Consider the following 24165-nt stretch of genomic DNA (forward strand, 5'->3'; position numbering starts at 1 on the left):
AAGCAAGTTGACAAAATGTAGCTCTTGAACTTCCACTTTCATTTTATTGTGGACCTAGTTAAACCCTGCCTCTCTGCAAGCTCCCTTGTCTGATTTATTCAGAGCTCACTTAATGCCTCAGCATAGATCCTTCCCTTCCAACTATTGATATTGCTATTATTTACAAATTATCAATAGCGCTTCTTTTGCATATGGGCAGTTGGAGGAGATTATAGATGAACTCTGCAGATCAAAGGTAACCGCAGCGGACACAAATACCTTTTAATGAGAAATACAACAATAAGACAGAAAGCATATTTAAATATTCTGCAATCTACCTGGCATTTAAATTCATAAAATTAAAGCAGATGCTCTAGCTCTTCATGAGCTCTACCCTAACTTTCAGAAAAATAACTCTCTCTCCTGTCACTGCTTGCATATTGTCACTCATCTGGACCAAATCAACCAGGTAAGCGCTGTAAAGGTGAGCGAATTAAAACAATCGCACAAATAGTTATGTCACACTTGATCTAGATTAATATTTTAGGCAAATGACAAAAGGCAAGGATTTTCAAACATGTCTTCTTTGGAAAGTTTTTTTAATAAGTGATCAGTTTTTTCATATCTAAAAATTCTGTGTAGTTCCTGGAAGAGATACAGACAAGTCACTAATCACTTTTTTGTCTGCTCATAAAATTATCATTGCTAACACTTCTTAATGTGAACAATTTATCTTATGAAAGGGCATTTTCTACTTGCCTGTGGGAAAGGATCAGCTGATGCCAATAACACATTTTCTGGTTTGAGGTCACAGTGAACAATGTTTTTGAAATGAAGATGTCTTAAAGCAACAAGGATCTGTGAAGAAACAAATCAGAGATCCAGTTTTAAATGTCATACCTTTTTTTTTTTTTATATTGGTCAGACAATATCAGTGATCAGAGAAGCAAGGACTGGTTTAGAGAGAAACAATCCAACAAAAGCGTACCTTTTACAAGAATGTCTACAACGGAAAAAAAAGAAAGAGAGAAAATGTCAGCTTTTATTTGCTGTGCCCCAAGTTTTCTTGATGTTTCATTGTATGGAATATGATTTTTCCCTCTCCAAAGACTTTATATTCTAAACATTTTTTAAAAAATGGGTTCTAAGTACTTCTTTACTTCTTTGTGTGTGAAGTCTTTGGATACAGAAACATTTGCAAGATGACCTTCCAGATCTAAATTCCCTCAAATATTTTCACAGAAATATTGTGATCCAATTTAAGTGTTTTCTTGAGGAGAGAAAGCACAGGAGCCTTGCATGTATTTTTATTCTGTTACACACGTAAGGACATGGCAACAGAGAGTAACAAATATCCATCCTATTCCTGTGGCTTTAACTCCACTCCTTGTGTCTGGTCAGGGCTGGTAGAATCTCCCACTATATTAGAACAAGCAGCAGTGAGGAGGCTGAACAAACCTGGGAAGGCAAGAACCCAAATTCTGAAGCTGTTGGCAGTTTTGCTCATGAAAACCAGAAAACTAGGGAAGCTGCTATGTTCTACCCTAAATAATAAAATTCCACCATACCACTGTTGTTCCTGCTCCTTTCTTTTTCCTGACTGCTGAAACACAGGTGCTCTGACTCTGAGGTGGCTCACTACTCCATTTTGTGTCTAAATTTAAACCAGTATTAGGGGCAGCTAAAGAAGCAATATGATAATATGACAACAGGAAGAACAAGCAAAAAATCAAACAAAAACAGCAAACTCAGATCACGTTGTTAAAAGAAGGCCTACAGGAAACCAGATTCATTCAATCAGAGGTAGTGCTGAGATCCAATCTCTGCACAGAAAAGATGCACAGAAGTGCACAGCATGAACGGCAATGGTTAGGCGTGAGGAAGTTCAAGAGGCTCCAATTTCTTTATGTATGTCTTCAATGGTTTCCTGTTAGTGCTTTGCATCCCCTTCTTATGCTTAATTCTCCAAGCATATGAGAAACTGTAGCTTGATGGCCCTTCCATCCAGCAGCCGGAGTTGCACATGCATCTAGTTCTAGGTCCTCTTAATGGTTTACTACCTATCAGATAATGTACACAAAGCTGTCTTACCATCCCTGATATTACAATTCAGGCTTTCATAAATCAAAGCAGTAAATTATGCCAAAAGCAAAACATAAGAAACAGTGATAATAATTGACATAAAATCTCTCTCTAGGTCTATAATTAATTTCTTACCTGAGTAATTAAAAACTTTGTTATTCTCTCTGGCAATCTGCCCTTTTCACTTGATAAGATCATCTCCAGCATGTCTCCATGGAGTTTTTCCATAACAACAAACACTCTTTCCGGTGTCTCAAACATACACTCCAGATTTACAACCCCAGGATGATGAAGATTCTATAATAGATAAACACAGCACTAGATTTCCCAACATGATCAGTAGGTTTTATCATGACATAGCCAGTCTTAAGACCCCCCCCATAAACCAGACAATGTTTCAGTATTTCATAATTTAAACTGTGCCTAACCCATAGGCAACAGGCATGAAATTTCTAGGAACAGTACAGGAGAATGGATTAACTTCAAATTACTTTAAACAAACACATTTTCCTCATTGTGCCTGGTGCCTAACACTGCAGAAATTGTAATTCCTAACGTGACATTGCCAATACATTTGGTCTTGGCTGTTCATGCAGATTAAGCAGCAAGATTCCTAGTATTTTTGCAAAAATACTAGTGATTATCAATTAAAATAATTATAATCTCCTCTGATATTTATAGAAATTTATAAATGGACTTAATATGGTAAAAAAGAATACAAAAATACCTGTAAAATTGCAACTTCATTACGAAGTTGGCTTTCCTGTTTAGTTGGAAACCTTAGTTTGTCAATTATTTTAATGGCAACATCTCTTCCTGTTTTGCGATGTTTTCCTGCATTAATAAAACAAAAGGCCCCTATCAATTAACACAATTAATTCTGAAAAATGTTCCGCTTTCACTGGATTGTACAAATTTCCACACAGAGCGGGTTTGCAGCAAATTAAGTCACGTAAGTCATTAGAAGTTTTCTGTCAATTCCCTTCTTTCTGCCCTCTAAGGAGAGAACTTTTCTCATTATCATCTGACAAAGCTGTTTAAACAGGTAAGAAACATACACATATGTGAACGTCAGCTCTTCAAGAATACAGATGGAAAGTTAACTTTCTGATATATCTATATATCGTTCATATACTTAAGCTGCTTTCTCTGCAACTGGCAGGTTGTAGGTTTAGTCCTTCAATAGTAGTTCCAGACTAGCAAATAATGAAAACGGTGATCGCCTTTAGGCATGTGAGTCCATGTCCCAGCTCTATCAGAGGCCCAACAGAGATTCTTCAGCAAGAAATTTGTTGTTAGTTCTCACTTCACACTGTCTCAAGCAAGAGCTGTACCTAAACACACCCCCAAAAACTGCTGAAAAAAAAGGAGGAAAAAGAGAGGAAAATGGATAAGAAAATGAAAAAGAAGCAATTCAAACAAACTACTGAAAAACATAAGGAAAAAAACTCACAAAAGCATGCCAAGAAAAACAGTAGGAAGAAGAAATATTTTTTTCTTCTTCCTTTATAGTCCTCAAAAAGAACACTTTCCTGCACTTCAGGGTTTTCTTTACTAGAGCTGATAGAGAACATAAAGGTATTAATACACAGTGACTCATTACTGGCTAGAAAACTTCAAAGTATAAAGAGACTTTGTCAATAAAAACCAGTTTCATTGTTTAATGAATACTGCTTATATAAAACAAGGGGCAGCTAATTTCTGTAACAAAACGTTTCAGAGTCCAAACACTTTCACCATTCAATAGATTTTCTCTCTTACGCATAACTGTCCAGTGCACCAAAGCCTTACCTCCATAAACAATTCCAAATTGTCCTGATCCCAACACCTCGTCTGGGAAGATTTGGTACACAGTGCTAATATCCTGTGTACATAAACATATGTTAAGCCCTGAGATATGGAAAAAAAATTTGTATTTCATTTGCTTTTTTTAATAGAAAGTAGCATACATTTGCTATAGTACATTTCAAAATATATTATCTGCCAGAGACATTAGAACGGATTTTCTTAAGAGCCACCTTAAATGCAATTGCTGTAAAAGCTGCCACATCTTCAATATGTTTCAGCCACTGCCATCTTCCAGGCAAGTAGCCCCCAGTGCACAACATTACACTTTATTCTTGTGAAATCTGAAGACAAGCATACATATGGAAATAAAGAGGGTCTTGTTAGCAATGTTCTACCCCAAAGTCCCAGGATCCCACGTCTAGCAATTACTGCTCCTTTTATGGAAAGGGAGAAATTATGAATTTAAAATTTTCTTGAAAAAGTTCCTATGTCAGCTCATGTCAGCCAGGGAAATGCAAGAGGTTTCTTAGTTTATAGAAAGCTTTGTGAGTATCAGCAGTTCTGGGCTTTGGCTGTTTGTGTGTGTCCTTTGAGATGGGTAAAATATTCCATCCGTGCCAAAGAGGGAGTCTCATGTCTCACTATTTCTTAGGGCCTAAACACAGGCTAAAGGACACGCTGTTAGCAGATTCATTTGGGAGTCTCAAACAAACCTCAAATCTTAGAGGTCAGTTTCATTTTCCTGATATTTATCCAGCAGCACGCAGGAAGAAAAGAACACCAAGGAGTTGCTAATAAAGGTTGTCTTGCCTTTTCTTAGGAAACGAATGGACACATTCTTCCCTAGCAGGCAATTTTTTTCTGGCAAATACCAGAGCTGCCCCAGAGCTGTACTTGGCTGCAGGTAGTCCTGTCTATTTCCTCTGCCCATGAAACAGAAAACCAGCAGCATGACTGTTTACCTTGACCGCATGTCCTGTGTCTAAGAGTCCTAGCGTGAAAGAAACCCAGAATTCTTTACATGTGTGTAACAACATATGTAACTCTGCCTTCGGAGAGACCTTCATCTTTGTACAATAGAGAATATCCGATCTCAGTGATAACAGGAGATGGCATATTTATCAAGGCTTGTGAACAGCTTTACAAACTTCAGCTGACAAATTCCATGAACTAACAACTTCTACAGCTCACTTTTCCTTTTGGTAATTAACACCCTGCACGTATCCTTAGTTAAATTCTGTGTGAAGTGAAATTACCCACACGTAATTCTTGCGTCTCAAGAAAAGGTACCATGAAGATGATTTTTCTCAGAAGTTAGCAAAGCTAATTGTTCATTAATTCCTACAAAGCAAGTGAAATACGGCTGATGGGAACTCTTCTTAACATTCCTCTTAGCAAAACGGATCAATGGCTTTGCAAGCTTTATCATAGCATGTCTAGCACCAGCATCTAGACAACACTCACCACATTTTCTTGAACTTGGCAGTTTGACACAGAAATACTGATGGAGATATCCCCTGGGGAAGAAAGTAAAATATACTTTAGATTGCCGTGCTTTCAGTTCAAACATGTAGTAATAGGAAATGACAATTACATTACATCAATATCTACTGACAGCTCTAGAAGTTGGACCAATTAGGTCAGCTTGCTCACCTACCAGCCAACAAAAAATTACACCAGCCCACAAATATGTGACTTGAACAACAGCTTTGCAGTGTATGAAAAAGTACAGAATTATACATTTCATTATTAATTTTTTAATAGTGGAATCTCATAATTCCCGTTTATAAGGTTATTATTGCTTTTTTGCATTTTATTTTGGGGTTTTATACCTCATGCAAGTAATGTAACTGCAGCTAGGGTAAACTGTTTTTATTTAGTGGATTTAGTAATAATTTTTGTTTATTGTGTCACCTACAATGTATTTGATGCCATTCAGATGAAGGCAAATATGTATTCAAATCGGTCTGCATACTGTTAAAAGCAATACACATTTCAACTGGCTTAAGAGACATTATTAAAACACATAGTGGAAACAAGAACTTGCACCTGTACTTTAATACAACAAATATCAGATCCAACCTCTGCAAGTTCAGAGTTTAGGATGTTGCCATAAGCATTCTGAATGCAAACCTGCTGAGGGCTTTAGTAAAGATTGAGAAAATGCCTGTTGCTAACTGTATGACACAAAGATGTAATTTTGGGCAGGAAAGAATGGTTCTTGGGAGCACTGCCGCCTCTGTCTTCTACCTCTGCCTAGGATCCTGTTCATGCTGACTTTTCATTTCCTTAGTACAGATTTCAGCCCCATGGAAACCAGTGCCCTCTACTATAAAGCCAGTATTACACACTAAAGACGCTACTACCCATCAGCACTTCTCGTAGTTGCCCTAAGTAGCACGAGTAACTTCTGCCCCATGTGACTTAATGCCTTGCCCTTTCTTTAGGAATAGACTATTTTTGGAATTGAATGTTTCAGTTACATGAAGACTTCTTTATCATTGCCAATTTGTTTTCAAAACAAATCATGCTGCTTTGTGTTTGCCTGAAAAAAAAACACAAACCATGGACAAAGACATGCATCTTACACTTAGAGCAGGAGACAGAAGGTTGCTGTCATTCTCACTCCCCACAAGAATTTGTTCTAAAGGTCTCAGATGACCTTAATTTTTGCACAAAACCCCCAAAGATAACTGCTAACTTGTACAGAAAATTTTCAAGCTTCCCAAGACAGAGAGAGGGGACAGCTTGTCATTCCCAGTCCAGCATTTTAGACGATTTATTCAGCTATGCCATGCTCAAACCAGGGGCACTAGGCAACTAGCATGATTGAAATGACATCCAGAACTTGACACTATTTTATGCAGAAACCCAGTCAAGAAAGCAAAGGACAGAGCTGATCTAACCTGATACGTGAGCTGTTGTGCCTCGAGATGTAATGCCACAGCCTGTTCTATTACTTGGTTTCTGAAGGGCTTGCGGTCTCATTAGCATTTTGTGCTGCATTAATAGCATCCAGATGTCAAGTGCTAAAGCAGGTGTATATTGCAACAAAAGGTCTAATCCAAATTGTGTAGACATATCCCAATTTGCCTTACACTGACAACTAGGCTAAATACAAGTAGCAGAGCAACCACAGCAGCACCTCCCTAGTGGTGGGGAATTGTTTGCTCTCTGCTACTCTGTTATCAGTACCCAAGCTGGATTTAGAGTTTCATGTTTGGTTTACACAAGCTGTCATCTTTGCTAGAGGATTACCCAAAGGTATGTAAATTGGAGGCAAAGATCTATTCAGTCCTTTTGGTCCTGGGTAATATCCTTGCCTTGTTGTGCTTAGAACAGCTGTTCTTCACACTTGAGTTCATTCCATCTCAGCATGGGACAATGTTTGTGGCAGCTGCACAGCCAAACGTGATGAAAAGGAGCAGATCATCTACGCTGCACTGACCTACAGAGTGAAGAGCTGCTTCTGCAGGTAGCTAGAAACATAAATTACAGTCGTGATGGGAAAAATCTATCTATTCCCAACTGGAGGTCAGAAAACTTCATGCCTCTGCACAAAGAGGCTATTCATGTCACCAACACAAATGTGGATGAGATGCCTTACTAACGTAACAACTATTTGTTCACTAACAAATCTGCATCTTGTGTATTAATACAGATGTGCTAGTAGAAACTGGAAACACATGGATGAGAAACTGTGGTGTTTAAAATAATATGCAGACAGGTGATAAGCCATGACAGAATAGCTTTTACTAGCTGTGCAATACTTCCTTTTAACACGTGCGGAACATTGAGCACTGTCATTTGTGATATGACTCTACTTATCTGAAATGGAGGAAATGAATAAACTTACTGTGCAGGCTGGGTCCTGACCCAGTTGATGCCCCTTTAGGGATGACGGGCATCAGGGCGTGCTGTATTGCCATCTCCCACATTCGTGCCACATCAATGCCAATACCGCTGCTGATAACACTGTTATTCAGTGGAACACTTGAGAGGTTTTCTATGTTTTCTCCAACATAATAGACTATATTTGCTGTGCTTATTTCAAAACAATGAGGATTGGCTCCTTGAGGCAGCAAAGTGAAAGTTTTTGCAGGTTCCAGACACAAAATTTCAGACAATGGGATTTCCTAAAATGAAAAAAATGCTTTACTTTCTGTGTAAATATTATCAACATGTAAAAACTAAAGCATGAACTTTATTTAACTAATTTATTATATTAGCTGTTGCTTTTAACGGTATGTTTCTTGTACAAACACAAAGGCTCTTGTAACCTGAGACTCCCTGACACAGAGGACTGTTGATGATAAAATACTAAATGTTTCTTTACAAGACCAAGTAGAACTTTAATTATTTAATTAAACTTATCAAAGAGAGCAGTGAGGTGCCATCAGAAAACAGCAGGACCATCCATATATCAACACTAAACCCTGTTAACTCCTTATCTCATAAAATTTATTTGCAATAAATTATTTGCAGAATAAATCTGTTCAACATTAAGATTCCAAATCCACCTTTCACATAGGCATAAACTTGATTGTTTCATTTTGAATAACACTTAGGGCATGTTTCACTGACGTATTTCCCTGAGAGGAAGCCATATGAAAAAAATACTTTCCATTATTAAAACTTATTGCAGTAATGCCTGAGGAGTTTAACTGCCTCAGGTAAAAGGATATGAGCATTAAAACAATCTTTTACAATCAAAATCACAACATAATGTCCAAAGGACAGAATTATAATAATACATACTATACCTAATTGTTTGGAAAGAATTTGTATTATGAATGACAGAATGTCAGATGAGTTTCTTGGCAGAATTTGTTGCTGGAATTGAATTGCCCCTGTATAAAAACCTTCTATTTCCACACGTATTTTACAGTTCCTTGTTAGCTGACATCTTTCTGATCTCAGACTTGTTTGTGAAAGGCAAAACACACATATGCAGCTTAAATAATGAAACCAAACATAGATCAAAGTTATACTGCCAGTGTACTTTTAGTAAGTATCTACTAATTCAGCAATTTAGTCATTATATTCTGCTGGTACAAAAAGCGATTGAAAAATATTCCTTACTTTGTAATATTTGCTTCCAGTATCATTTTGAAAAAGCGTAATGCATTTGCTGTCCAGTCTCCAGTAGTGTCGTTTCCTCTGCCATGAAAAAAAAGAGAAAAATCTTTCTAGCATTTTCCAAGTAAATTAATGAGATGCTCATTTCTCAAAACCATCACTTCCAGAATGTTTTGCTTAATTTTGAAGAGACAAATTGTGAATGATGAAGATTCGTTTGCTATTCCATGATTTTTATGAGGCCTTTGAGTTTAGGATTTATAAGGCCACCCTCCATTGTTTCAGTAATAACCTAGCTCAAATTGTCCAAGTTTTAAAAATTTAAAATGTCACTTTGATGTCTGCATTACATTCACCACGAATTGCTACTGGTATGCTGCTAAAATAATTAAACTTTCTTTTTGTATCAGTTATAACATCTCAGCCCACTTTAGAAGGCCGCGTACTGAAGTCTTTATTCTTATTTTAGCAGGTTGGAATGAAAATAACTTTTTTCTGCGCTAAACCTATTTTACAAAAGTCTCAATTCACCTAGCAGTAAGGTATCCAGGAGAGTGCAGCTGGAAGGTAAAGCTACTTTCCAGAACTCCTAAGGTGTTAGCATTATTTCTTACTTTCTTCACAATGTCTTCACATTTGCTGCTTACGATAACGCAACTGACATATTCAGGTATTTTTTGTGTGTTTGTGTTTTAACTGTCTTCTGTTCCTTACAAGCAGTGCCACTTCTCAGTTAAGAAGAGAGTCAGGACTTTAGAAATCAAAAATACTGCAAAAAATGCCTTACATGAGTGACTGTGATTTATCAAAGTACCGTGAGGATTTGATTCTGTACTATCATATAGTATGTACAGTAACACAGGTATTCCTTAACATTTCTTACCAATGAGTCCTTGCTTGTATAGTGAACCATCCAACCCTCCTTCATTACTGTGCTGCTTCTCCTTTTTGTGTGCTTCACAGATTGTACCACTCTCATTAACGGAATATTGTTGCTGGTTGAAGGGCTTAAGAATAAATCAATAAAGGCTTTTAAAAAGAAGATAACTTTGGACAAAAAGAAAAAAATTATTTTAAATCGGAATATATATATATATATCACTCCAATATCCACATTTATATTTATCATCAGTATCAGACCTGGACTGGACACTATTTTGTTTTGTCATTCCAAGTATCTTGAGATTATCAATTAAAAAACTTGTAATGCTACACCAGGAGGATGTCAGAGACCTTCTGAAGACTTACATACACTCAGACACACACACACTTTCTCCCTCTCCCGCACAAAAATATTCCTAAAGATGAGTTAAGAAGATGGGCAAATGACTAGGGCCTCAGCTAGGGTGTGGGAGCCATAGCTCAAGCCTGTGCTATGCATGATTCAGACCAGTACTTGATCTCGAATTGCTCATAACCAAAGTAAACATTGTCCATCAGATTACTGTCCTGTGATCATTCTTGGGTTCAAACACACAATGAAGCAATGACAGTTTACAGAGTAGAAAACGTGTCAGCTGCGCACACCCTGGCAGGGCACAGCAGAGAATCTGCTGCAGCCTCTCGGAGAAAGAGGTTTAAGCTAATACATTTTATCCTCAAAGACCTAAAGCGAAGTCCCATTGCCTTGCATTCTGGGGTGAAACTTTCCACGACTCAGCTGACACACAGTAAGTTGGGAAGGTATGGGAACTTGACAGTACGCCTGATAGCACCCTCAGATAAAATCTGGAATATCTAGTTGGAAAGGTGTAAGAAGTAACCAAGCCCATCTTCCCACTTTCCTTGCTGTTAGAGTTAACCATTCCTAAAGCAGGCCCTGCATAATGGAATACGGACTCATAATCAGCTTCAACCTTAAAACTAAATGCTTAATTATTTCTGTCAGAACTTTAAACAGAGGGGCTGCATTCTACGTGAAAACACGGCACAGAGAGCTCACGTGTTCTGCCCTACTGGCAAAGCTGTTGACGCAACAACTCCAACAAAAAAGGGCGGAAACCACCCAGGAGAATACCATCTTAGGTTTCCACATTTGTTGTGACTGTGGATGTCTGCAGATGGCCCTGCTTCACTGTAATGCATCCTGGAAATAAGAAGCATTTTATGAACTGGCAGTGTCCAATCAAAATGCAAGAAGTGTGCCGTCTTAAAGTTTCATTAAGACTGTAACATACAGTTGACATTTTTTTTTTTTGCCTAAAAATGATCAAATGAGCTGCAGTTCCTATTCAACTATTCTTGTCTGTTCTGACAAGAGGCTTACTTTTTTATTTGCCTTTTATAGATCACTTAAAAGTAATCCACAGATATGGAGACTACCCTTAGAATTAACTGGGGGAAGGTATTACTGGAAATATAGGGATGCCCCTCAACTAAGTAAAACATGTACCTTGGTTATCAATGTTTTAATTAGTTAGAATTGAGTATTTAGATTTTGAAAACCTGCAATGCTGTCCATTTAATACAATTTGGACATTCGAAATGTTATACGACACTGATTTTGTGATCTAAGGCTTATATTCCAATGATACAAGGTGCCTCTATGTAGTGTCTTTGCAGATGAATATGACAGTAGGAAAAACAAATCACTGCTGTGGGAGGCAAAACTGCATATTGTTGAAATGGATTGCTTTCTATTAGTGCAACAGGTACATGCTAGTAACAGAGAGCTAAGGGGAACGTGTTACTGAGACCCCCAGTAAGCAAAATAAAAGAGGAAACTGCAGGCCAAACTGGGACCTGTAAAAGAAAAAGATTTTATAATTCTTCAAGGAACAGATCCCTTGCATCAAGGAAATTGCAGCTGAAAGGATTAGGTTCCCTGACAATGAATAATCCCTACTTTTTCCCCTACTGTTCTGTACAGTTCCAGTAAGTGAATAATGTTTTATTCTCTTCAGACATTTCTGAGGTAAGTTGCACAAGTCAATTCTTATTTTCCTTCCTGATTAGTCATTTCAAACCACTGATCTATTTTGTAACTTGCTTTAAACTACTGTTTCAAGTTTGTCAAACTTTCCTTGTTTCTAAAGGTATCTAAAACCACAAACAATTCATCTAGAGCCGATTATACAATAGCCACTTCCACAATTTTTTTTATTTTTATTTTTGTTCATTTAAATGACCAGGCATTGCACTACTAGTCAGGGGAAAAGTGCAAATAGTTTCACAATATAATTTTCATATGAGAATGGACCTTTAACGATTACTTCTGCATCACTTTTCAGTTGTTACTTCCATTTGACAATAATTTTTATGCTTATCTTAAATTCCTAATGCATATATTCAGTGAAGCAATCCCACTTCAATTTCAAAACGACCACACATCACTAGCTCCCTCCATCTCAGTGAGTGAGAATAGGGTCCCTGTACATCCCTCTTGAGCCCTAGACATGATACTTACAAATAAATACAAAAGAAGATGGAAGGTAGGCTCACTCCCCAGCTCACCTGATCATCCTGTTAGACTCATCGTGATCCGGATCAGCATCCTGCATTTCCCCGTTGTCACTATGGCATCCTGTCATTGACATCTCGGAATCATGAGCCATAGATTCTTCCATGTCATCTATAAAACCACTGTTTCTTTCACTGTCATTGTCATCACTCCCTTCTTCCATGACCACATCGGACTCAGCCCCAGGACTAAGAAGATCTGCAATATCGTTTCTGAAGTGATTATCTGAAAACATACAATATTCCAATCACAACATCCTGACACATTTTGAGCTTCAGAAAAACCCAGGTTCTCTTTGGAACTTTATTGCCTGGGTCTATCTCTGCTTAGTACTTTATGGGTAGTGGTGAAGCCTGGTTTTTAACCAGTCATTTAGAAAATCACTACACAAAACTGGAAATGCATCAAACTAAAATATTTTCAGAAATACAACCTTCTATTAAAAAAATGCCAAAGTAAAAGCAGAATTTTTATCCATGGACTTCTATCAAACATTCTATAATCATGAGCTTTATTTCTGAGATGATCTGGCAGATTTTCTGTACAGCTTGATTGTTATGTACTGGCTTCACGGCTGTTGGCAGGCTACAGCTGCAAACTGATGCTAGAAAAGCAGTCATTTCAACAGTAGGAATTTTGTAATATGATGATGACATGATGATGACCTACTGAAATAACTCCCGAGACAATTACTTATAACATGAACTACATTTTTGGGGAAAAAAAGATACTTTCTGTTCTCTGTGTAGGCTGCACAATATGGCACAGTAGTCCATACTATTGAATAACGCTCCCTGCTGATGTAAGATAGCATAGAAAAAGAACAAAGACTCAGGATTTAACTTATTTGACTATGGCATAGGATTAATCGTATTTTCCAGCTCATATTTAAATTATGTTAAACTTTCCAGTTTCGAGATTAGATATACCTAAGCAAGATCAAAGTAAGAAATAACTCTTTACTGTATTGCTGCTTGTGAATGGATTTATCTGGAAGACAAGAAGGAAGAGAAAACTTGAACTTATTTGCCTAATGACTTACACTACAAAAACAGACAACCAAAGAAAACCCCAAACCAAAGAAAAAAAAAACACCAAAAAAAGGCATTTTATTGAAACTCAACCTGCTGCTATACAGGTTGTTATGTAACATGCCAAAATCATCAGTCCTGTCAGATAGTAAAGACAGCTTTAGCTTTTCTGGGATGTTTGCAATGTTTCAGAAATTTGAAGTAAGGTTAAAATCATATGGAAGACATCAAATATTCTCACCAATAAACTTTTGCCTAATTGTGTGGAGGAAGGTTCTTGACAGTCAATGTTGATGATGCCCCAAAAGAAAACGCACACTGAACCGGCTGACAGCAAAATGTTTTGAATTGATGGCATTTCACTCAAATTGGAAGTGCACAGCTGAAAGGTTTGTTACCATGTACAGTATTATTAAAATATTTGGATACAAGTTGCTGATGTGTGATTAACAGACTCATTATACTTCACCTCTAGCAGAAACAGTCATCCAGTGATGAATGACATTTCACAGCGCAAGCCTCTCTCTTTGCTATTCCTACAACACTTTTTTAATCTCTATTTTTAATAAACGCACAATCAGTTAAAAATAACCTCCCACATTTAGTACATAATGTGTTTATTAACAAGACCATACTTGGAATTTTATTGCTTCAGCTCTTCCTTCACTTACTATTTTGGGGAAGATGCATCACACAGCAGATGGACAGAGTGACAGATACTGTATTTTACTTATTAAGTTTTAAAATAATGTGAACCAAATTACTGTAAAAATAGAAATGAGATACCAGGATGAAACTGCCTTTGATAATCCTAAGGACCCTACATCAGTCATGTAGGACACACAATTAAGAGTTCTACTTTGATGCTATGGTTACCATACTACAGATAATATTTGGTGGGGAAAAGCCAAATTCTATAGATTTTAAGATGGAGTACAAGGAGTGTACTCCAAGGAGTACACTTGGCGCAAGCTTAGAGTACATGTTCTCACCCCAAGTGGCTTTGTACAGGTTCTCCTTACTCAGCTCTTCCTTAGACAAACCATGACTTCCCAACAGCCCAGCACAGAAGTAGTGTGCTGCTTGTGAGGAAAAGGTGGGGAGGGGTCACAGAAGGCGTGTTGGGGGATCAACTACAGCTGCCTCAGATGGAAAGAGGGAACTTCAAGGAGTAATTTGGAAACAAATGAAAATTTGGTTCATTTAGTCCAGCTGTCCGGAAACAAGGCTTGCCTTCCTGTCTTCACTTTGCACTTTTGATCAACCCTCTTTCACACTCCTCTCTAAAACTGCACCCATGCAGGAAGAATTTTATCATTTATAAGCTGATTTAGTTACTTTCTCTGGCTGCAAATCTCACGGAAAACTCCATACTGTTATCAATGGAATTAACATATCATGGTGTATGTTTAGTTGTTGGATTGCAAAATCAAGGCATAAACTTCCATAAGCATTGTTACTTGCACTCCCAAAGAAATAGTTATGTTATGGGATGGTTAATGGTTAAGTGAGATATAAATGGTGTAAAGATTAAAAAAAAAAAAAAAGCGACTCCAAAAGTCCAGTTTGAGGTGCATCAGAGAGGACATCCAGTGGGAGTCCAACATTAACCTTCCACAAGATCATGTACCTTATTACATTTCAACTTGGATACTCAGCATCTGAAATATTTTTGCCTACACAAACTGCCATTAAACAGAAAAACTTTGTAGTATTACAGTCAGTCATACTACTATGAGAAATGCTATGAAAAATACTAGTTAACATTCCTAATTTTGGAAATTCTTTAGATCTCTTCAATAAAGTAGATCACTGATTTAAAGTTTGAAAAAGGATGCCTAATAAGGCAATCCTTTATTAACCTCAGAAGCAGTTTAGGCTGACAACTTAACGTGGTAATAAGCATTAGAAACCGAATGCTTCACCACACTTCACATTCCTTTATTACATAGAAAAAGGACATTTTCAAGGCAATCAACAACTCATCTACAGACACCCTTTTTTCCTCCAGTACTGTCTGTCAAGCCTACCCATACATTCCTATACTTGACACAAAACTGACAGCACATGTATGGGAAAATCAGATCAGCAGATATTCAAGCCTTTATTTCTGGCAAATGATACGATTAGTTTTATGCCAACAGGAAGTGGTGGAATTTTTTTCCTAGAGAGCCTTCCCAGTTCTTCCAGGTATACTTTTCCTTCTCAGGAAAATCATCCTAAAGCAAACACGTTTTTTAATCCAGATTAAAAAGCAGTTTTGTGCTTGTATCTGACAGGTGAATGCCAACTTCCCATGTGTGTGGCTTTTTGCTTTACTTTGAGAGTCTGCATTCAACAGGCCATGATCACCCAGCTGTTTTGCTGCTGACACCACCTCTGTGGCACAGCTGAGCCTGTCTGTCAGTGCCGCCTATTTGGAAGACACACGCTCCGAGTCGATGGTGTATGAGCCACTATAGGGTTCCTCCCACACTTTAACTTCGACATACTGCAGAAATATTGCAGAGGAAAAGCCACTCCCAAGCCATGGAAAAACGTGTCTTTGTACACATCACAGTTCTACGTTTCTCTTTTATTTAACTGATGGTTTAAACAATGACAGAAACGATTGTTAATGCAACTTACCTCCATTAATGGCAACTTCCCCCAGGCAGTTATTTGGCACTTTAGGAGCACAGCGTTTGTGACAGTTGAACCTACAGTCTGTTAAGAAAAAAAGGGATACTGTATTAATAAAAGCAAAATTATTTCTCTTTTCCTGTGACACAATTATGTATTTTCCTGCTATCCAGCCTATAAATGCCAAGCCCCACCATTTCACTAATACAAAGTTAACATGTCCAGGGAGCATTTGTTAGCCTGGCTGCACACCACCTGCCAGTGGAAGGGACAGGATGAAGATGCTAGAAGCGTGTTTCCCCGAGGGGAAAGGAAAACATTATCAAGGGCAGTTGGGTGGAAGCACTAGCTGCAGCCAAAGCACATGCTTAACTTGTCTAAAGGAGCGAGGGGGAGACCCAAGTGCTTGGCTGCAAAGCCAGAGCTACTTTTCCAGTGAAAGGTGCGGATCAGGCCACAGTATACCCGCTGCAGCCTAAGAGGCTGGCTACATATCAAATACTGATGACTGAAAACTGAAATAGCAGAACCCTAGCCAACAATTATAACAATTATTTGTTCTTTACATCTCAAAGCGACTTCTAGGCAGCTTTCAGTGGAGGGTTCCTTCAATACCTTCCTTATTTTCCAGATATTTTCATTTCACTCTACCTTTACTTTTTTCATATGTGTAAACAGCACTTTATTGGACGTCATCTTAACTATTTTTTTTACCTTATGAACACATTTTACTTAAACTAAGAGCTGCAACTTATTAACACACCTGGAAAAGCAAAGAGTCAGGAAGGAAGAAATATACTAAGGTTGTCAGTATCCTTGCAATTATTTAACTTCAGATTAATCCAAAAACCAACTGAGGTACTGCAGAGCCAAACTGTAGGTAAATATTTTTTTTTAAATCAGGTTAATATTTGCTTATGTCACTGGGATTCAAAATTAACTGAAAACAGGTGATGCCTTCATAGACATTTTGCTTTAGTTAAATCACATCAGAATCACATTTTAATTTAAATGAATGCAACTTTGAATTTTTGCAGTGTGTGAGTTCAATGAAGCAAACAAAGTTTACAGATGAATTCTATGCTAGTTATTTTAATAGAAGGAAGGTGATTTTAAGGATCAATTAGCCAACATTATCTAACACCATAGCATGCATAGTGCTTTGCATTATGGGCACTCTAGTTGGCTAAGGTGAGCCAGTAATCTAGGCTACAGTCCAAGGGGCTTGATTCACTTCGGCACCTACTAAGGTACAACACCATGAGACTGGAAAGCACATTAGTCACATTGAAAAAACGTGGTTTAAAATTCTCATATTAGTTTGCCTTATTTTATTTCCATTTCAACTCCCCCAAAACCCTGAACTGCTGGGACTCAGGCACATGCTTCAATCCAAGCATAAGATTTTGTAGATTGAAAACAATGAAGGTAAGAATACAGTCCTTTGTGTTAACTATTCTGCTGTAACTGCCTGTGAGCAAAGCTCACCTACTGCCAAACACACGGTAATTTACACCTGAATGAAAAAGACAGGAGCTACTGCAGATGTACCGCAGGGTAAGAATGAACAGCCATGCAGCCAGCTCCTGCAGAACAGCAATTACTGCATTTTTGACTCCAGCTTAATCCATTGTAATTGTACATGTGTCTACACCTAGAGGAAATAATGAGTAAGGCTACATAATAACTGCTCAAATGCTAATTTACTAATTTTATTATGCTTAGCTTTTACGTTCCTAAAGGGCGTTTACTTACCTTTGCACTGCAAACCCTGTCTAAAAAGCCCTTTGAGAAGCTTCTTGCAGTACTGGCAAACTGTTGGACGTGTGTAAGAGTGGATAACAAAAGTGTGAGGCACTTTAACCTTGGACAGTAAGATCTTGTCTAGCTGAATAGGTCGTCCAATGTAGGACTGTGAATTTGATCTCTTCTCTCGCCCACTGAATGATTCTGATGGTGTCTTTTGCTGTGAAATACATAAAAAAGAACATTTGAAATAATCACGATGGATTTATTTTTAAAAGAATATCATATTCACATATTCACTCACCTCAAGAACAGGAAGTCATATGCCATAAAAAGTAATGTAAGTGCTTTTAGACACTAATAGAACATGCAATATACCTCTCAGACTGCTTCTGAAAAATTTGAATGGTGTCAAACAATATCTTTGCCAACACTACTATCATACATTTCACATTGTGACCGAAACAGGCTTTTATTTTTAAAAAATTTAATCAAAATTAAAATAGTCACTGAAGATTTCTCAGTAAAGCATTTTGTGTTCCGATAGAAACATAAGCCATTTTTACCTCTCTTATTTTCTGTTTTGTATCAAAAGTAACTGCGAAAGACTATTTTTTGTATAAACATTAAGAAAATTATTACCTTATTCTATGTGCATGCAGGTTTTTGATAGAAAACAGATTAGTATTTTCCATCCCCTTTATTTATAATTTTTACTATTGCTAACTTTACCACATTTAGATTACGCACAATAGATCGCAACAGGTATTTAAATGCATATATATAAAAATATGTATGTATGACACACAGTCCAAGGTATGGAATCGAAAGAATTCCTGAAAGAAACATGTTACCTTTTTTTCTCTACTAAATTCACTTAGAAGGAAATATGGTAATTACCCCAGAAAACTCCCTTCCCCTAAGAATTGCCATTAAGAAACAAACAAACTACACCTACAGTTAACACGGAAAGGAGGGAAGAAAAAGTGACAAGATGCAGATTCATCATTTCAAACTCAGCATCTTCTTACTGTCATCTACAAACAATCTGATAACTGAAGGCTAGAAAATAAGTCATGCCCAGTGAGCCTGCACTGTTAAAAAGGTTGTGGCAGCTGAAAGTTCAGATTGGCCTAACGTGAAAAACTTTTGTTTCAAACTGATAATGTTATAGAAAATTCTTCATCTGAGAAGACAGACTGATTATTATTTCTTGGTCACCAAAATATAAAAATTCATTTCTGTATGCTTCTGGCTGACAATCTTGGAGTAAAGTGGAATTTGAAAGTCATTTTGACGGCAGAAGAACCTAAGGAGATCCAGGCTTTGCCTTCACAGTATATTTGCCATGGGGGAAAAAAACATTTTTTCCTTCCAAAGTTCAGACAGGTTTCTTACTGTGAAGATCTATTCTTTTAGTTATACTGTAGAACCTTCTGCCTGCCCAAAGCATATGCTGAGCATTAGAGCTACCCTGCTAATTGACAAGAATGCCAACCTCACATGCTTATCCATTGTATAAATGCAGTCCTGTCAAATCAAGGAAAAATACACAAAATACGCTGTATGAGCCCGGTACATATGGTCACCATAAACAAGCTAGCTTGAAACAAGTATATGAAAGCATCTGTCTCTTCTTTGACACAAATAGTAGCGGGAAAAGCATGAGTACGTACTTTGACATTATGGGTTTACTTCCTGAGTTTCAGATCTTCATGCTTTACAAAGCACTTATGCATATGAAAAAATGCCCTAAACTAGTCTCAGTTTACAATTAAATTTACTTTATATTTGTAAGTTAGCAATATTGTTTGCTTAATATTTCCAAGGCAGATTGCATTAAGTCTTACGCAGTCAACAAGAACTGGCCTTTGAAAGGGAGGGCAGAAGCCCAGCAGGAAGGAAGAACAAGCCCACATATACAGCACAAACTGCATTGCACAGCTTGTGCAAACTACCTGCAAATGACAGCCCTCAGTACTTGCGGACAGGACAAAACTCACAAGAGGAGCCAGAAATAGCAATGCAGTCCTCTCAGTCTTGTGTGTAGAATAGGGACAGTTTTGCCCCAGACGGATGCTACTTCAGTCTTAGTGCAGTGTCTTAAAAGTTACATCCTCAACCCTACGCTATGGTCAGAACCTAGCTCTCTGTATTTCCTCTTCAGTGCTCACAACAAGAACAGTTATACATGTGACACGCTACATTTTACTGTAAGTATTTTCTTTTTCAATAAAGTAATTCTTCAATGGTTGGCCTTAATTCTAATCACTACCTGCAAGGCATTAGTCACAACACTCTGCTGTCTTTGTCTTGAATACGGACATTTGGTGGACTTTTCACATGTAGTGACACTATTCTCTTAAAATGTACTTCAACTGAAAAGGAGTAAGAATTTCTAAGAGGAAAGAGCTCTACTGTTTGCTTTTATTACGTCACTGCAACAAACTAATATTTCAGTTAACTGTTCTTACCACTAGAGCTATTTCTTGACAATCTTACTTGTCTGAAGTACAAGTGACCCAAATATCTTTTAACGTTATGATTTCTCTTAGAACCCTGCCTAATATAATCTAAACTAACCCTACTTTTTATTATCATTCTTTGCTTTCATTTTCCAAATAACTGCCAAATCAAAAATTGTTTTGGCAACTGAATACTGCTAAAAGCTTTTTAAAAGTCCAAATTACTCATACCTAGCTAATCTCATGCTTAAAGGATTTTAGAAAGTTGGTTTGGCCCAGTTTTTCTCACCAAATGCCTTGCAGGGTTCAGAAACTTCAGCAGTGTTGCTGAAATGTACTGAGACTAATCTTAGGGCACTTACATGATTAACAGAGAGAGACAGGCTTCCCTACAGCTTTGGCTCTGACCACTGAGATGTGCTGCTTAGATGATGTCTGATCAAATCTCAGGTGTGGTACAGTATGAATTTGGGACAAACTATTTGCTGTGTTTTTTGCTTTTTCACTTTGACGGCAAGTTTTTCAGTTTTAATCTTCTAGTATACGCTTCTGGATGGTTCTGAGAAAACATCAGGTTGGACAAAAAGTGAATTCTAGCTGCTCTGCCTTGAGTCAATCCTTTCTGAAAGATAACTCTGGAACAGTCACTTATCGTACCATCAGCCTTGATCAAATACCAAGTTACCACTGATAAAGCTTTTGTCTTGTTGTTCATTAAACTTCTCAAAATTTATATCAGTCAACACACTGTCACAATTTTTGAAGGATTTACTTCAAGTCTCACTTCACATGGCTGCCAAGTAATGTTAGAGGACAGGCGATTAGCTATATTCTTGCTAGTAATTTAGAAGTGTTCTCTACAGTTCAAGCAGTAATGGATACTAAACGAAAGATAAAACATTGGAAGACCCACTGAGGATGTCAGTCTTCAAGACTGGCCCCTACTTTGTAATTTTTAACATGATTTTAGTATTCAAACTGCTGCTTGTATTTCTGTTAATATACTGAGAATGCATAACAAGCTCAGTAACAAAGGAACACAACAATTTCAGTGCCTTCACCTCAAAACAAGTGAAACTAATAGGTAGGCCTGAACTCACTCTAACAAATTCTTTGTAGACAACATCTGTCAGCTTTTTCTATTTACGGTCCAATTTATGGAAAAAGTATTTCAGCCTTTCTTTGCCATTCTGCAAGCACTGGGCTGCTACGCAATATCAGCGTAGCACGCCATGTTACACAACAGCAATTCTTAATTTACAGTGTCTTCAGGTCAAGTAAGAGGTAAAGCTGAGTTTTTCACCTTTTCCCATACTAGAAAAGACATCAGCAGTCATGGATCTGGTCTCTCTCCTGCATGCCCAGGCCTGATATGATGGACTTGCACTTCTTCCCTCTTCCAGCCAGAGGTAATGTGACCCTCGACTCCTGCTCAGAAGTACCAACTCCAGTCAATATCCCTCAACTTTAACTTCCAGCACTCCCAGCACCAGACAGATGTCACAGGTTAAAGCCACTGAAACAAAAGGAAACCAGGAACTATCCTATTTTCACTGCACAAGCAAGAATCTCTTCCATAAAGCACCTTCTTCTTTGGCTGGCGTGCCTGGTTTGTTAGAAAGATAAATTAGTTTTTCCTGGTAGTCAGCCAGACTACTGACTCAGCAAATCTGGAAACTTCCCAGGAAATGATTGCTTAACTGGATTACACCATGGAAACTAACAGCCCGCGTGGCTCCAAACACTAAACAGCCCTTTAGAACAATCATCCCAGCAAGGTAATCTATACTTTGACAGCTCAGAATATGATTTTCCAAGTGACAACAAACACGAAGAAACATGTGTAGATATTTAACTATATAGATGTCCAAACAAGCCAGTGACACCGACCACATCAAAAGACTTCAATTCAGTTATGCTTTAAACTATAAGAATATCTAAATCCAGTGCTTGCTTACTCTTTTATTTTGAAAACAGGAGGGTTTTTTTTCATTCCAAGAAGGAAGAGGTGCCAAGCTTTTCCCCAACATGGGGCATTCTGCATGACTCTCAGTAGCTGATGCCTTGTCCCTCCTTCTTGTTCAATTTCTTCAAATTTTTGGAATATACTGAAGCTACTCATCGTTTATCTGTTGACCTTTGTTAAAGATATTCAAGGACACAACAAGTTTGTCTGCAGTAGCCAGAACACAAGCTCATTGTGCAGAACGCTGTCACTGCAGGAAGGAGACAGTCCTCCGTACAACTGCTACTCCAAAGGTAAAATCCCTCAGCAGGATATCCCTCTGTCTGTGTTTTTACCTTGTCCAAAACCACTGCAAAATACAGTTAAGAAAGGGAAATAAATACTGGTTCCCTGCCAGTGGGTTCAGCTGTTCTCATTACGTGGGTGAGTTTTACTGTCTTCTAGCACCGCTTCTACCCCTCCCAGGCACAGAAATCAAAGAAACTTTTGGGAGATGCTGAAGGCATTAATGGGAAGCAATAAAAGCTGACTGCCTGGATGCAGGGTTGGCCTCCTGGGAACCCAGACAAGGAACAGCCCTGCAACCCAGCCGCACAGACTGGCCTCAAACATAAAACAGACTGCTGTTTGCCTGACTTCCTTTAAAAGGTTTCAACAGACCCACTAAAAATGTCCCGGGGATTCTGACAAAAAATTACTGAGGCCCTTCATGTTCTAGAGGAGTCAGAAAAGAAATACTTCAATTTTGACATTTGATCATGTTATTAAAGCATTTTTGCGGAAACACATTCAAGTCAGTAAACTTCAGTCAGAAGAGAACAGGCTACACATCCTATACTCTCCTAAATATATAATTTTTCAACACTGTTCACAAAGAAGTGCTAACCTTTTGCAGGCTCAACATCTAAAAAGTATTGTGACGTTAATCCTGTACCTTACACTGAGATACTAAATCAAAACCAACACAGGTATTCCTACATTTTTCAACTGTTTGCCTTAAGAAAATAAACAAATTATCATGAGCTAGTATTTTTTTGTTTACTTGGACAACTGAGAAAAGTGATGTATATTTTAAAAAAACCAAACAGCAATTACTGTACGCATGAAGTTTGATTTCAGTGTTGAAGCATACTTGTTGAAACATGCGTTTCCTTCCTATATCGAAGTCAGAGGATAAAGCTTTAATATGTTAATGTATAATTTCTTCACAGGAAGCTACTGTCAAACGAGGTGCTAGATATATATGTAACCACAGGAACTGCTATGTTTTTAATGCAATGCAAATGTTGACTTTCTTTTACAAATTAAACTATGTGACTGCAATTAAGTGAATTCAAGGAAATAAATCTTCAGTTAAATATACTGAAATACCACACTTAGAATGCAATCAACTGTGTTGTCTTTCAAGGCTTCTTGTGCTCATCTCTTTAAGTCAAGTGTATGATTTAATCCTACAAGCACCACAGTCAGATAGCTATGGTCTGAAAAACACTTGAGTGTTACATGTGTAAACACACTGAAGAATTGACTTCAGTACAAGCTGTTAATATTAAACTATCCACAGATGTACCCTGTTCCTCCACTCACACATCAATACCAGCACACAGTGGTTTGAATGCTGCGTCTGTAACCTGCCTGATTTTGTAAAGTACCAAGAGAAGATTACTGGGTTTCAGCAGTTGTCGTGTGACTATGCTCACTTCTCAGAGTCAGGGATTTCCTAAAATCCTTTGCTGACAAAGGATTTACTAGTGACAGCAGGCATAACAGGGCTTATATGGAACAAAGCGTTTCTCCCTGCATCTTACAGATGCAAGTTCCTTCAAAAATATTAGGTTTAGTTCGATCTTCTATTGTATACTTCATAATTTTAAGTATAATAATTTAAAGCAATACATTATTTTCACGTAAGTCTCTTGCACTGCTGGCATGCCCACATCATAAGCC

At 37.7% G+C, this 24165-nt stretch overlaps 1 protein-coding gene across 6 annotated transcripts in view; it reads right to left on the reverse strand.

Annotated features, from left to right (window-relative positions):
- PRKD1 (protein kinase D1) overlaps window positions 1-24165 on the reverse strand; it is a 141887-nt gene that overhangs the window by 12069 nt on the left and 105653 nt on the right. For 4 of the 6 annotated variants that reach the window (XM_064460183.1, XM_064460184.1, XM_064460187.1 and 1 more), the window contains 11 exons: window positions 17797-18007; window positions 16048-16125; window positions 12382-12613; window positions 9812-9935; window positions 8932-9009; window positions 7706-7985; window positions 5314-5366; window positions 3853-3925; window positions 2789-2895; window positions 2197-2358; window positions 739-837 (listed from right to left, as the gene is read on the reverse strand). In XM_064460183.1, coding sequence (XP_064316253.1) covers window positions 739-837; window positions 2197-2358; window positions 2789-2895; window positions 3853-3925; window positions 5314-5366; window positions 7706-7985; window positions 8932-9009; window positions 9812-9935; window positions 12382-12613; window positions 16048-16125; window positions 17797-18007 — 1497 coding nt within the window. The remainder of the gene's footprint in view (window positions 1-738; window positions 838-2196; window positions 2359-2788; window positions 2896-3852; window positions 3926-5313; window positions 5367-7705; window positions 7986-8931; window positions 9010-9811; window positions 9936-12381; window positions 12614-16047; window positions 16126-17796; window positions 18008-24165) is intronic. The other 2 variants (XM_064460185.1, XM_064460186.1) reach the window with 1 other exon arrangement.

The sequence above is a fragment of the Phalacrocorax carbo genome, chromosome 9 (genome assembly GCF_963921805.1).
Source record: "Phalacrocorax carbo chromosome 9, bPhaCar2.1, whole genome shotgun sequence".
Classification (NCBI taxonomy): Eukaryota; Metazoa; Chordata; class Aves; order Suliformes; family Phalacrocoracidae; genus Phalacrocorax; species Phalacrocorax carbo.